Source organism: Oncorhynchus nerka, linkage group LG14 (assembly GCF_034236695.1).
Source record: "Oncorhynchus nerka isolate Pitt River linkage group LG14, Oner_Uvic_2.0, whole genome shotgun sequence".
Classification (NCBI taxonomy): domain Eukaryota; kingdom Metazoa; phylum Chordata; class Actinopteri; order Salmoniformes; family Salmonidae; genus Oncorhynchus; species Oncorhynchus nerka.
In genome coordinates, this window is record NC_088409.1 from 79,579,166 (window position 1) to 79,593,815 (window position 14,650).

Genomic DNA, 14,650 nt, shown 5'->3' on the forward strand with positions numbered 1-14,650 from the left:
GTTGTAGAACTTACTGTGCAGTGCTTACTTACAAGCCCTTAACCAACAATGCAGTTTTAAGAAAAACAAGAGTTAAGAAAATATTTACCCAATAAACTGAAGTAAAAAAAAATGAGAGAAACAATAAAATAACAATAACGAGGCTATATACAAGGGGTACCGGTACTGAGTCAATGTGCGGGGGGGTACAGGTTAGTTGACGTAATACGTACATGTAAGTATGGGTAAAGTGACTATGCATAGATAAATGGTGAGTAGCAGCAGCGTAAAAAAAGGGGGGGGGGTAAATGCAAATAGTCTGGGTAGCCATTTGATTAGCTCCTCAGCAGTCTTATGGCTTCGAGGGTAGAAGCTGTTAAGAAGCCTTTTGGACCTAGGCTCTCTGGTACCGCTTGCCGTGCGGTAGCACTGGGAATCAGAACAGTCTATGACTAGGATGGCTAGAGTCTTTGGCAATTTTTAGGGCCTTCCTCTGACACTGCCTGGTATAGAGGTCCTCTGGCAGGAAGCTTGGCCCCAGTGATGTACTTCCTCTCTTGTGTGTGGAGACACAGCCTTAAGGAGACAGTCTTTTTAGAACAAGGCATCAATAATTTGCCACGTTAACTTCCTACTTCAGTTAAAATACACTTATGTTGGAGTCATTAAAACTCGTTTTTCAACCACTTCACAAATTTCCTGTTAACAAACTATAGTTTTGGCAAGTTGGTTAGCACATCTACTTTGTGCATGACACAAGTCATTTTTCCAACAGTTGTTTACAGACAGATTATTTAACTTATAATTCACTATCACAATTCCAGTGGGTCAGAAGTTTACATACACTATGTTAACTGTTCCTTTGAACAGCTTGGAAAATTCCAGCCGCCATACCGCTCAGGAAGGAGACGCGTTCTGTCTCCTAGAGATGAATGTACTTTGGTGTGAAAAGTACAAATCGATCCCAGAATAACAGCAAAGGACCTTGTGAAGACGCTGGAGGAAACGGGTATAAAAGTATCTATATCCACAGTAAAATGAGACCAATATCGACATAACCTGAAAGGCCGCTCAGCAAGGAAGCTGGTTGGCCTACTCCTGGTTGGCCAGTGCTGGTTTCTACGATCTTGCGCTCATCATCTCAGAGACCAAATCAGCACTAACTGTAGCCTGCCCTGATATCCATGAGACGCTAGTATTGTGTAACTGGCTTCTGTTTGACAGGTTTTTATATAACCGCTCTGGGGAGTGGAGCGACGGGACCGTTCCAATCCTGGCCACTACCGCTGCCGGCTTCACTTATATTGCATTTTTAATGGTGAGTTGTCATCTCATCAAACTTTCACGGTGAGATGATAATGATACTGTGTCTAGGCCCTGGGTAACAGCAAGGTAATGTTAGGGGTGTAACCTGGCAGGGCAGAAACGTGTTGCCATGCATGTCTGGACCAAGTCCACATGTGAAAGTTATGATGGCACAGGCAGCTGTTGACCTGTTTTGAAAACAGTGGTTGTGGAAATTCAAGTGATGTGATTTATTTATGTGTGTCTATTCTTTCAGATTTTAGCACTTTGCCACATAGCAGTGGGACAACAGCTGAACTTGCACTGGCTGCACAAGGTAATGCTCAAGTGTGCGATTTTTGGTGTGTTTGTTTGTGTATGTACAGTTAAAGTCGGACGTTTACATACATTAGGTTGGAGTCATTAAAACTTGTTTTTCAACCACTCCACAAATTTCTTGATAACCTCTTTAGGGTACGTGGGACGGTAGTGTCACACCTGGCCAACATCCAGTGAAATTGCAGAGCGCGAAATTCAAAAATACTCAATTAAAATATTTAACATTCTTGAAAATATGTGTTATACATCAAAATAAAGCTTAACTTCTTGTTAATCCAGCCACCATGTCAGATTTTAAAGGCTTTACGGCGAAAGCAAACCATGCTATTATCTGAGGACAGCACCCCGCATACAAACACATAAATAATATTTCAACCAGGCATGTGCAACACGAAAGTCAGAAATAGCGATATAAAAAATGCCTTACCTTTGATCTTCTTCTGTTGGCACTCCAAAAGGTCCCAGTTACATCACAAATGGTCCTTTTGTTTGATAATGTCCTTCTTTATATCCATAAAAACTCAGTTTAGCTGGCGCGCTTCAGTCAATAATCCACCCAGTTTCCCTCCATAAAAATACATACAAAATGAATCCTAAACGTTACTAATAAACTTTTCCAAACAAGTCAAACAACGATTATAATCAAACCTTAGGTATCCTAATACTCAAATGATAAAATAGTATGTTCATTACCGGAGCTAAATAAGAAAGAACGCGCTTTCCTCCACGCGCTTGGAAACACTACAGCCAAAATAGAAGCCGCCTAGAAAAACTACAAACTCTGAAACTACAAACCCTGAAACTCTTTCTAAAGACTGTTGACATATAGTGGAAGCCCTAGAAACTGCAATCTGGGAGGACGTGGCCTTAATATTAAAATACTAGCCATTGAAAATAGTGGTAAGCTGAAATTGTTTTTGGGGGGGATGGTTTGTCCTCGGGGTTTCGCCTGCCATATCAGTTCTGTTATACTCAGACATAATCTTAACCGTTTTAGAACCTTTAGAGTGTTTTCTGTCCGAATCTACCAATTATATGCACATCCTAGCTTCCGGACGTGAATATAGTGCCCCCTACCCTAGTGAGGTTAACAAACTATAGTTTTGGCAAGTCTGTTAGGACATCTACTTTGTGCATGACACAAGTCATTTTTCCAACAATTGTTTACAGACAGATTTTTTCACTTATAATTCACTGTATCACAATTCCAGTGGGTCAGAAGTTTACATACACAATGATGACTGTGCCTTTTAACCAGCTTGGAAAATTCTAGACAATTGTCCTGGCTTTAGAAGCTTCTAATAGACTTATTGACATATTTTGAGTCAGTTGGAGGTGTACCTGTGGATGTATTTCAAGGCCTACATTCAAACTCAGTGCCTCTTTGCTTGACATCATGGGGAAATCCAAAGAAATCAGCCAAGAACTCAAAGGTTCATCCTTGGGAGCAATTTCTGAACGCCTGAAGGTTCTACGTTCATCTGTACAAACAGTAGTACGCAAGTATAAACACCATGGGACCACGCAGCCATCATACCGCTCAGGAAGGAGACACGTTCTGTCTCCTAGAGATGAACGTACTTTGGTGTGAAAAGTGCAAATCAATCCCAGCAAAGTGTCTTGTGAAGATGCTGGAGGAAACTGGTACGAAAGTATCTATATCCACAGTAAAACGTGTCCTATATCGACATAACCTGAAAGGCCGCTCAGCAAGGAAGAAGCCACTGCTCCAAAACCACCATTAAAAAAGCCAGACTACGGTTTGCAACTGCACATGGGGACAAAGATCGTACTTTTTGGAGAAATGTCCTCTGGTCTGATGAAACAAAAATCGAACTGTTTGGCCATAATGACCATTGTTATGTTTGGAGAAAACAGGGAGATTGCATGCCGAAGAACACCATCCCAACCGTGAAGCACGGGGGTGGCAGCATCATGTTGTGGGGGTGCTTTTCTGCAGGAGGGACTGGTGCACTTCACAAAATAGATGGCATCATGTGGAAGGAAAATTGTGGCTATATTGAAGCAACATCTCAGGACATCAGTCAGGAAGTTAAAGCTTGGTTGCAAATGGGTCTTCCAAATGGACAATGACCCCAAGCATTCTTCCAAAATTGTGTCAAAATGGCTTAAGGACAACAAAGCCCGGGTATTGGAGTGGCCATCACAAAGCCCTGACCTCAATGAAAAAAGCATGTGTGAGCATGGAGGCCTACAAACCTGACTCAGTTACACCAACTCTGTCAGGAGGAATGGGCCAAAATTCACCCAACTTATTGTGGGAAGCTTTTGGAAGGCTACCTGAAATGTTTGACCCAAGTTAAAAACAATTTCAAGGCAATGCTACCAAATACTAATTGAGTGTATGTAAACTTCTGACCCACTGGTAATGTGATGAAAGAAATAAAAGCTGAAATAAATCATTCTCTCTACTATTATTCTGACATTTCACATTCTTAAAATAAAGTGGTGATCCTAATTGACCTAAGACGGGGAATTCTTACAAGGATGAAATGTCAGGAATTTTGAAACTGAATTTAAATTTTTGTTTAAGGTGTATATAAACTTCCGACTTCAACTATATGTGCTTTAGTGTTTGACTGTAATTACACATACTGTAAGGGGGGGAAACTATTTGACCCCCTGCTGATTTTGTACGTTTGCCCACTGACAAAGAAATGATCCGTCTATAATTTTAAGGTTTATTTGAACAGCGAGAGACAAAATAACAACAAAAATATCCTGAAACCGCATGTCAAAAATGTCATAAATTGGTTTGCATTTTAATGAGGCAAATAAGTATTTGACCCCTCTGCAAAACATGACTTAGTACTTGGTGGCAAGACCCTTGTTGGCAATCACAGCGGTCAGATGTTTCTTGTAGTTGGCCACCAGGTTTGCACACATCTCTGGAGGGATTTTGTCCCACTCCTCTTTGCAGATCTTCTCCAAGTCATTAAGGTTTGGGCTGACGTTTGGCAACTCGAACCTTCAGCTCCCTCCACAGATTTTCTATGGGAATAAGGTCTGGAGACTGGCTAGGCCACTCCAGGACCGTAATGTGCTTCTTCTTGAGCCACTCCTTTGTTGCCTTGGCCGTGTGTTTTGGATCATTGTCATGCTGTAATATCTATCCACGACCCATTTTCAATGCCCTGGCTGAGGGAAGGAGGTTCTCACCTGAGATTTGACGGTACATGGCCCCGTCCATCGTCCCTTTGATGCGGTGAAGTTGTCCTTAGCAGAAAAACACCCCCAAAGCATAGTGTTTCCACCTCCATGTTTGACGGTGGGGATGGTGTTCTTGGGGTCATAGGCAGCATTCCTCCTCCTCCAAACACGGCGAGTTGAGTTGATGCCAAAGAGCTCCATTTTGGTCTCACCTGACCACAACATTTTCACCCAGTTGTCCTCTGAATCATTCAGATGTTCATTGGCAAACTTCAGACGGGCATGTATATGTGCTTTCTTGAGCAGGGGGACCTTGCGGGCGCTGCAGGATTTCAGTCCTTCACGGCGTAGTGTGTTACCAATTGTTTTCTTGGTGACTATGGTCCCAGCTGCCTTGAGATCATTGACAAGATCCTTCCGTGTTGTTCTGGGCTGATTCCTCACAGTTCTCATGATCATTGCAACTCCACGAGGTGAGATATTGCACGGAGCCCCAGGCCGAGGGAGATTGACAGTTATTTTGTGTTTCTTCCATTTGCGAATAATCGCACCAACTGTTGTCACCTTCTCACCAAGCTGCTTGGCAATGGTCTTGTAGCACTCCCTTTAAGAGTGTGCTCCTAATCTCAGCTCGTTACCTGTATTAGACACCTGGGAGCCAGAAATCTTTCTGATTGAGAGCGGGTCAAATACTTATTTCTCTCATTTAAAATGCAAATAAATGTATACAATTTTTGACATGCGTTTTTCTGGATTTTTTTTGTTGCTCTTCTGTCTCTCACTGTTCAAATAAACCTACCATTAAAATTATAGTCTGTTCATTTCTTTGTCAGTGGGCAAACATACAAAATCAGCAGGGGATCAAATACTTTTTTCCCTCACTGTATGTGTATATGGCCTGTATACTGTGTGTGTCTTCAAGTGGCTGACTGAACACTGCCTGAACCCCACATTTTGAGTTCATGTTTTCCTTGGGGTTGTGAAAGCAGTGACATCATGCCCCAGGGTGCTGTTATCTGGCCAAACTCACTACAGATGGTTGGAATAGTTAGCCTTGGGGGGAGGGGGAGGAAGAGTGTGTGTGTGTGATTGTCTGTAACACTCTCTGTTTGCCCGTATAGATTGGAGTGAGTGCTGCCCTGCTGACCACTGCCATTGGATTCATATCTGTCAATCAAACATGGGGGGAGGAGTGGGCAGTCATCCCTGTATCACTCCAGGTCAGTTGAACAACCCGTGCCCCTTTAGGGCTCTTCACCATACTGTATTACACAGGACACCTTCCCGATATGTGGTTATATACTTGAAAAATCACGTGTGAACGACAGTATTGAACTACAGTACCAGTCATAGGTTTGGACACCTACTCATTCCATGTTTCTTCTTTATTTTTAATTTTTTAATTTTTTTACATTTTCTACATTGTAGAATAATAGTGAAGACATCAAAACAATGAAATAACACACATGGAATCATGTGGTAACCAAAAAAGTGTTAAAGAAATACATTGTATATTTGAGATTCTTGAAAGTAGCCTTGATGACAGCTTTGTACACTCTTGGCATTCTCTCAACCAGCTTCAGGTAGTCACCTGGAATGCATTTCAATTAACAGGTGTGCCTTGTTAAAAGTTCATTTGTGGAATTTCCTTCTTAATGCGTTTGAGCCAATCAGTTGTGTTGTGACTAGGTAGGGGTGGTATACAGAAGCTAGTCCTATTGGGTAAAAGACCAAGTCCATATTATGGCAAGAACAGCTCAATTAAGCAAAGAGAAACGACAGTCCATCATTACTTTAAGACATGAAGGTCAGTCAATACGGAACACTTTGAAAGTTTCTCCAAGTGTTGTCGCAAAAAAACATTAAGCTCTATGATGAAACTGGCTCTCATGAGGACCGCCACAGGAAAGGAAGACCCAGAGTTACCTCTGCTGCAGAGGATAAGTTAATTACCATTAACTGCACCTCAGATTGCAGCACAAATAAATGCTTCACGGAGTTCAAGTAACAGACATATCTCAACATCAACTGTTCAGAGGAGACTGTGTGAATCAGGCCTTCATGGTTAAATTTCTGCAAAGAAACCACTACCTAAGGACAACAATAAGAAGAAGAAACGACAGTCCATTACTTTGACTAGGTATGTCCAAACCTTTGACAGTTACTGTACATAAAATTGCAACATTCAATTGAAATGCGTCTAATATATATATATCATTAAGACTGAGTCAATATGTTAATTAATCATTTATTTTATTGAATAATTTTTGGTTTTAGTAGTCATGCAGTAGCCTACCATATGTCATACTATTGACAACTGTGATTGAGAGTAGTAATTCCACACCTTCAACGTTGAATGATTTCATTAATAGAATGGGTCTCCTTTGGTCCCCTGTCCAGGCCACGGGTCCCTTCCTACACCTAGGAGCTCTGGTGGCTGTCACCGCTCTGGCCTGGCTGGTGGCTGGGCAGATCGCCCGCACAGAGAAAATAAGTAAGCAGCTCGACCCGACCCCGACTGTGTTACTGACCATGGTAGTGCTGCACGGTATACTGAAACTTCTGTACTAGAGTTTTTGTTACTTTCGGTACTTCTGTCAAATGTGTCTCAAGTCATATATGGATTGAGTCTTTTTAGTAATTTGGTTGAATCTTCTCAAGGGGGCGGTAGTAAGCTAGCCAGGCTACTTGCGCTTGTGCATGCAGCTGACACAGCGCCAGCCATTTTTAATAAGCAAGTGAGAGGAGAGCGAAAATGCCGACATCATGGCTTCTTCAAAAGAAAACATCATACCTCCACGTCCACAGCTTGTTGACAAAACTGTCTCCAGAAGCGAACTGTGGGAATACTTTGCTTACGGAGCAGATGAGGGCTAGCCCACCGAAACAACTAAGCAAAAGGTGTTACAAAGCAGTGCAAGGGACGTTTAGTTCCAAATCTACATACAAAAAAATACTCTTTTACACATGACATTTGCATTGTAACGTTGTAGTTATTCTACGAAATTTGAATTGTTTTTGTATGAACATATTGTAGCGACCTTGTTTTATAAGCACGGATATCGACTCAGCCACATGAGGATGCTTTTGTGCTACAGTCGATGGCACGCTGGGCTTCGGGCCATAAGGTTGATGGTGCGAACCACGCTCCCTGCCTGTTTCATTACAATATATTTAGCATGACATTCATGTGAGAATTATAATATGATTACACAACCCAAAAGTTTGGTGAAATGCACTCATAACTTGACAGCAATATATTTAGACTACTTCACATTTGTCTGGGCTTGCTAGCAGTAGCCACTAGCCTGCCAGCAGCCCTAGGCAGATCATTGCACCATGGGAAGTGAAATGCACTCTGGGAATCATAGTATACTGTGTAAATTCCATTGTACTTCTATGGCATGTAGACTATAGAAGTTTAAGAAATTAGCTTCAGTGGTTTTTTTGTGGTTTTGGAACTAAACTGTTCATTTAGTACATTATTTAGCTGTAATGAATTATAGGTCTAATTAATGTAATTTGACCCAATATTTTGGCCATAAATAAGCAAATTAACTTCTTGCGTCGAGCCATTCCGGATCCGGTATCGTGACTACAGCCTCAAGCTCATTACCATAACGCAACGTTAACTATTCATGATAATCGCAAATGAAATGAAATTAATCTATTTGCTCTCAAGCTTAGCCTTTTGTTAACAACACTGTCATCTCAGATTTTCTAAATATGCTTTTGAACCATAGCTAAACAAGCATTTGTGTAAGAGTATTGATAGCCTAGCATTGCATTAAGCCTAGCATTCAGCATGCAACATTTTCCACAAAAACCAGAAAAGAATTCAAATAAAATCATTTACCTTTGAAGAACTTCGGATGTTTTCAATGAGGAGACTCTCAGATAGTAAATGTTGTTTTTCCTGAAAGATGATTTGTTTAGGACAAATCGCTCCGTTTTCTGCGTCACGTTTAGCTATGAAAAAAAACCTGTATCCAGGATTGTGTAAATCTATCCGCAAGCCATTAGCATAACACAACGTTAACTATTCATGAAAATCGCAAATGAAATGAAATGAATCTATTTGCTCTCAAGCTTAGCCTTTTGTTAACAACACTGTCATCTCAGATTTTCTAAATATGCTTTTGAACCATAGCTAAACAAGCATTTGTGTAAGAGTATTGATAGCCTAGCATTGCATTAAGCCTAGCATTCAGCATGCAACATTTTCCACAAAAAACAGAAAAGAATTCAAATAAAATCATTTACCTTTGAAGAACTTCAGATGTTTTCAATGAGGAGACTCTGTTAGATAGCAAATGTTCCGTTTTTACAAAAAATATTATTTGTGTCGACTAATCGCTCCGTTTTGTTCATCACGTTTGGGTAAGGAAAAAATAATAAGTCATTAAAACGCAAACTTTTTTCCAAATTAACTCCATAATATCGACAGAAACATGGCAAACCGATGTTTAGAATCAATCCTCAAGGTGTTTTTCACATATCTATCGACGATAAAATCCATCGTGGCAGTTTACTTTCTCTTCTGAAGAAATGGAACGCGCATGGACCTACAGATTACGCACACAGGACACCGGGCGGGACACCAGGTAAATGTAGTCTCTTATGGTCAATCTTCCAATGATATGCCTACAAACATGTCACAATGCTGCAGACACCTCGGGGAATAGACAGAAACCGCAGGCTCATTCCTGGTGCATTCACAGCCATGTAAGGAGACATTGGAACACAGCGCCTTCAGAATCTGGGGCATTTCCTGTATGAAACTTCATCTTGGTTTCGCCTGTTGCATTAGTTCTGGGGGACTCACAGATAATATCTTTGCAGTTTTGGAGACGTCAGAGTTTTGTCTTTCCAAGGCTGTCAATTCCATGCATAGTCGAGCATCTTTTCGTGACAAAATATTGCGCTTAAAACAGGCACGTCTTTTTATCCAATAATGACATAGTGCCCCCATAGGTTCAACAGGTTAACCATTTTGTCTGCTCTCTAAGTCTCCGATTTATAGTTTTGCATAAGCAAAGTTGAAGATATTCTTATGTTATTTAATGGTGTTTATTTTTTGCAAGACATTTTATATAACATTGAAGATATTCTATTTGTTATTTTAGTAGGTCTACCATTTATGAACACATTGCTCAATGTTATTTTTATTTTTTTTAAATCAACCCCAGTGGTTTTCTGGGACTAGCTACAGTAATACGCTTTCTTTTTTTGTTGCAGTGGCAGCGTTTCAGTATTGAGTAGCCTTTTGGTAATGAATATCGTTTTGATATCTAGTATTATGATGATAAACCTGGTATCGGTATTGAAAGCTCAGCCACTACTGCCAGATGACTTAAAGGAAATCTCCACCCAAAAACAATCTTTTGGTATGTTTCATTAGTCCATTGCTGATATCATAGGATGCAAAATGCATCATACAGGGATGATTTCTGTTTTTTGAAAGTTCCATATCTTGAAAACTTGATTGCTGACAAGCAACACTTTTTGGTACTATGTCAACAACGGACTAATGAACGAAATGCCAAAAGAGATTTTGGGTGGAGTTTTCCTATAACCGCCTCACAGAGCCCTGGGCGTTAAATGATTAACACCATGTACACAAAGGGCAAGCCCCCGTGAGGTTGGCAGGGATACTAGGCATTCCACATTACTTTAATGAATATTCAGTTGTAGTTTATAGAGACTCCAGTTCCATTTTTTTAATACGTTGTATTTCGGTAGAACAGTGGATTTTTGTGCACAAACACAAAGCCGTAGCAGTTTGTTTGCTCTCACAGTAACTCTTAACGAAGAGTTACATTATGAATGTGTGCTGTAATATTGCTACAATATAAAAACTCTAGTTTATTTATCCTTAATTTTACCAGGCTATTCTTATTGAAATACAGTATACAGTGCATTCGGAAAGTATTCAGGGCCCTTGACTTTTTCCACATTTTGTTAGGTTACATCCTTATACTTAAATTGATTCAATTTGTTTTTTTTCCTCATCAATCTACACACAATGCCCCATAATGACAAAGTGACAACAGTTTTTTATTTTTTATTTGATCATCTATAAAAAATAGAACAACTTATTTATATAAGTATTCAGTCTCTTTGCTCTGAGACTTTTTTTTATTTCACCTTTATTTAACCAGGTAGGCAAGTTGAGAACAAGTTCTCATTTACAATTGCGACCTGGCCAAGATAAAGCAAAGCAGTTCGACAGATACAACGACACAGAGTTACACATGGAGTAAAACAAACATACAGTCAATAATACAGTATAAACTAGTCTATATACAATGTGAGCAAATGAGGTGAGAAGGGAGGTAAAGGCAAAAAAGGCCATGGTGGCAAAGTAAATACAATATAGCAAGTAAAACACTGGAATGGTAGTTTAGCAATGGAAGAATGTGCAAAGTAGAAATAAAAATAATGGGGTGCAAAGGAGCAAAATAAATAAATAAATTAAATACAGTTGGGAAAGAGGTAGTTGTTTGGGCTAAATTATAGGTGGGCTATGTACAGGTGCAGTAATCTGTAAGATGCTCTGACAGTTGGTGCTTAAAGCTAGTGAGGGAGATAAGTGTTTCCAGTTTGAGAGATTTTTGAAGTTCGTTCCAGTCATTGGCAGCAGAGAACTGGAAGAAGAGGCGGCCAAAGAAAGAATTGGTTTTGGGGGTGACTAGAGAGATATACCTGCTGGAGCGTGTGCTACAGGTGGGAGATGCTATGGTGACCAGTGAGCTGAGATAAGGGGGGACTTTACCTAGCAGGGTCTTGTAGATGACATGGAGCCAGTGGGTTTGGCGACGAGTATGAAGCGAGGGCCAGCCAACAAGAGCGTACAGGTCGCAATGGTGGGTAGTATATGGGGCTTTGGTGACAAAACGGATTGCACTGTGATAGACTGCATCCAATTTGTTGAGTAGGGTATTGGAGGCTATTTTGTAAATGACATCGCCAAAGTCGAGGATTGGTAGGATGGTCAGTTTTACAAGGGTATGTTTGGCAGCATGAGTGAAGGATGCTTTGTTGCGAAATAGGAAGCCAATTCTAGATTTAACTTTGGATTGGAGATATGGGTCTGGAAGGAGAGTTTACAGTCTAACCAGACACCTAAGTATTTGTAGTTGTCCACGTATTCTAAGTCAGAGCCGTCCAGAGTAGTGATGTTGGACAGGCGGGTAGGTTGCAGGTAGCGATCAGTTGAAGAGCATGCATTTAGTTTTACTTGTATTTAAGAGCAATTGGAGGCCATGGAAGGAGAGTTGTATTGCATTGAAGCTTGCCTGGAGGGTTGTTAACACAGTGCCCAAAGAAGGGCCGGAAGTATACAGAATGGTGTCGTCTGCGTAGAGGTGGATCAGAGACTCACCAGCAGCAAGAGCGACCTCATTGATGTATACAGAGAAGAGAGTTGGTCCAAGAATTGAACCCTGTGGCACCCCCATAGAGACTGCCAGAGGTCCGGACAACAGACCCTCCGATTTGACACACTGAACTCTATCAGAGAAGTAGTTGGTGAACCAGGCGAGGCAATCATTTGAGAAACCAAGGCTGTAGAGTCTGCCGATGAGGATGTGGTGATTGACAGAGTCTAAAGCCTTGGCCAGATCAATGAATACGGCTGCACAGTAATGTTTCTTATCGATGGCGGTTAAGATATTGTTTAGGACCTTGAGCGTGGCTGAGGTGCACCCATGACCAGCTCTGAAACCAGATTGCATAGCAGAGAAGGTATGGTGAGATTCGTTTGTTGACTTGGCTTTCGAAGACCTTAGAAAGGCATGGTAGGATAGATATAGGTCTGTAGCAGTTTGGGTCAAGAGTGTCTCCCCCTTTGAAGAGGGGGATGACCGCAGCTGCTTTCCAATCTTTGGGAATCTCAGACGACACAAAAGAGAGGTTGAACAGGCTAGTAATAGGGGTGGCAACAATTTCGGCAGATAATTTTAGAAAGAAAGGGTCCAGATTGTCTAGCCCGGCTGATTTGTAGGGGTCCAGATTTTGCAGCTCTTTCAGAACATCAGCTGAATGGATTTGGGAGAAGGAGAAATGGGGAAGGCTTGGGCGAGTTGCTGTTGGGGGTGCAGTGCTGTTGACCGGGGTAGGAGTAGCCAGGTGGAAAGCATGGCCAGCCGTAGAAAAATGCTTATTGAAATTCTCAATTATGGTGGATTTATCAGTGGTGACAGTGTTTCCTATCTTCAGTGCAGTGGGCAGCTGGGAGGAGGTGTTCTTATTCTCCATGGACTTTACCGTGTCCCAGAACTTTTTTGAGTTAGTGTTGCAGGAAGCTAATTTCTGCTTGAAAAAGCTAGCCTTGGCTTTTCTAACTGCCTGTGTACAATGGTTTCTAGCTTCCCTGAACAGCTGCATATCACGGGGGCTGTTCGATGCTAATGCAGAACGCCATAGGATGTTTTTGTGTTGGTTAAGGGCAGTCAGGTCTGGGGAAAACCAAGGGCTATATCTGTTCCTGGTTCTAAATTTCTTGAATGGGGCATGTTTATTTAAGATGGTTAGGAAGGCATTTAAAAAAAATATCCAGGCATCCTCTACTGACGGGATGAGATCAATATCCTTCCAGGATACCCCGGCCAGGTCGATTAGAAAGGCCTGCTCGCTGAAGTGTTTCAGGGAGCGTTTTACAGTGATGAGTGGAGGTCCTTTGACCGCTGACCCATTACGGATGCAGGCAATGAGGCAGTGATCGCTGAGATCTTGGTTGAAGACAGCAGAGGTGTATTTAGAGGGGAAGTTGGTTAGGATGATATCTATGAGGGTGCCCGTGTTTAAGGCTTTGGGGAGGTACCTGGTAGGTTCATTGATCATTTGTGAGATTAAGGGCATCAAGTTTAGATTGTAGGATGGCTGGGGTGTTAACCTGTTGCTTCTACTCGGGACGCTTGCGTCCCAACTAGAGCTCTGGAAATGCAAATGCGATACGCTAAATGCTAATAGTATTAGTTAAAACTCAAAAGTTCATTAAAATACACATGCAGGGTATCGAATTAAAGCTACACTCGTTGTGAATCCAGGCAACAAGTCAGATTTTTAAAATGCTTTTCGGCGAAAGCATGAGAAGCTATTATCTGATAGCATGCAACACCCCAAAAGACCCACAGGGGACGTAAACAAAATAATTAGCATTTCGGCGTTACACAAACCGCACAATAAAATAGAAAACATTCATTACCTTTCACCATCTTCTTTGTTGGCACTCCTAGATGTCCCATAAACACTATTTGGGTCTTTATTTCGATTAAATCGGTCCATATAAAGCCTAGATATCGTTATATGTAGACTGTGTGATAAACGAAAAAAACATCGTTTCAAAACGTAACGTCATTTTTAAAATTCAAAAGTCGACGATAAACTTTCACAAAACACTTCAAATACGTTTGTAATGCAACTTTAGGTATTAGTAAACGTTAATAAGCGATAAAATTCATCAGGAGGCGATGTAAAGATCATTAGCTGTCCGTCTGGAAAAATGTCCGGCTAGAAACTCAACGAAAATATCCGGTCCTAGACCGGAGGAGATACGGTGCCCTGCATGTGTTTGACCAAGAAAAAACTTGAAGGGAAATGACAAGACTCTAGACACCGTGTGGAAGCTGTAGGTACTGCAACCTCAGTCAATTAATTGTGGTTCACCTTTATCAATGGGTTCAAGTAGCGCATGGATATATTTTCCCATTTTCAGTGATCAGTTTTTCCTGTGCTTTTCGATGTAAATGCCGTTCTGGTAAAGCCACAGCAGTGATTTAACCAGTTTTTTAAACGTCTGAGTGTTTTCTATCCACACAGACTAAGCAAATGCATATACTATATTCCTGGCATGAGTAGCAGGGCGCTGAAATGT

At 41.2% G+C, this 14,650-nt stretch overlaps 1 protein-coding gene across 4 annotated transcripts in view; it reads left to right on the forward strand.

Moving 5' to 3' along the window:
* LOC115141946 (glycerophosphodiester phosphodiesterase domain-containing protein 5-like) overlaps positions 1 to 14,650 on the forward strand; it is a 124,290-nt gene that overhangs the window by 81,100 nt on the left and 28,540 nt on the right. For 2 of the 4 annotated variants that reach the window (XR_010458542.1, XM_029681372.2), the window contains exons 4-7: positions 1,204 to 1,297; positions 1,541 to 1,600; positions 5,895 to 5,993; positions 7,174 to 7,267. Coding sequence is in view for 3 of the 4 variants with exons in the window: in XM_029681372.2 (XP_029537232.1) it covers positions 1,204 to 1,297; positions 1,541 to 1,600; positions 5,895 to 5,993; positions 7,174 to 7,267 (347 nt within the window). In the remaining variant the exon portion in view is untranslated. The remainder of the gene's footprint in view (positions 1 to 1,203; positions 1,298 to 1,540; positions 1,601 to 5,894; positions 5,994 to 7,173; positions 7,268 to 14,650) is intronic. The other 2 variants (XM_065000472.1, XM_065000473.1) reach the window with 2 other exon arrangements.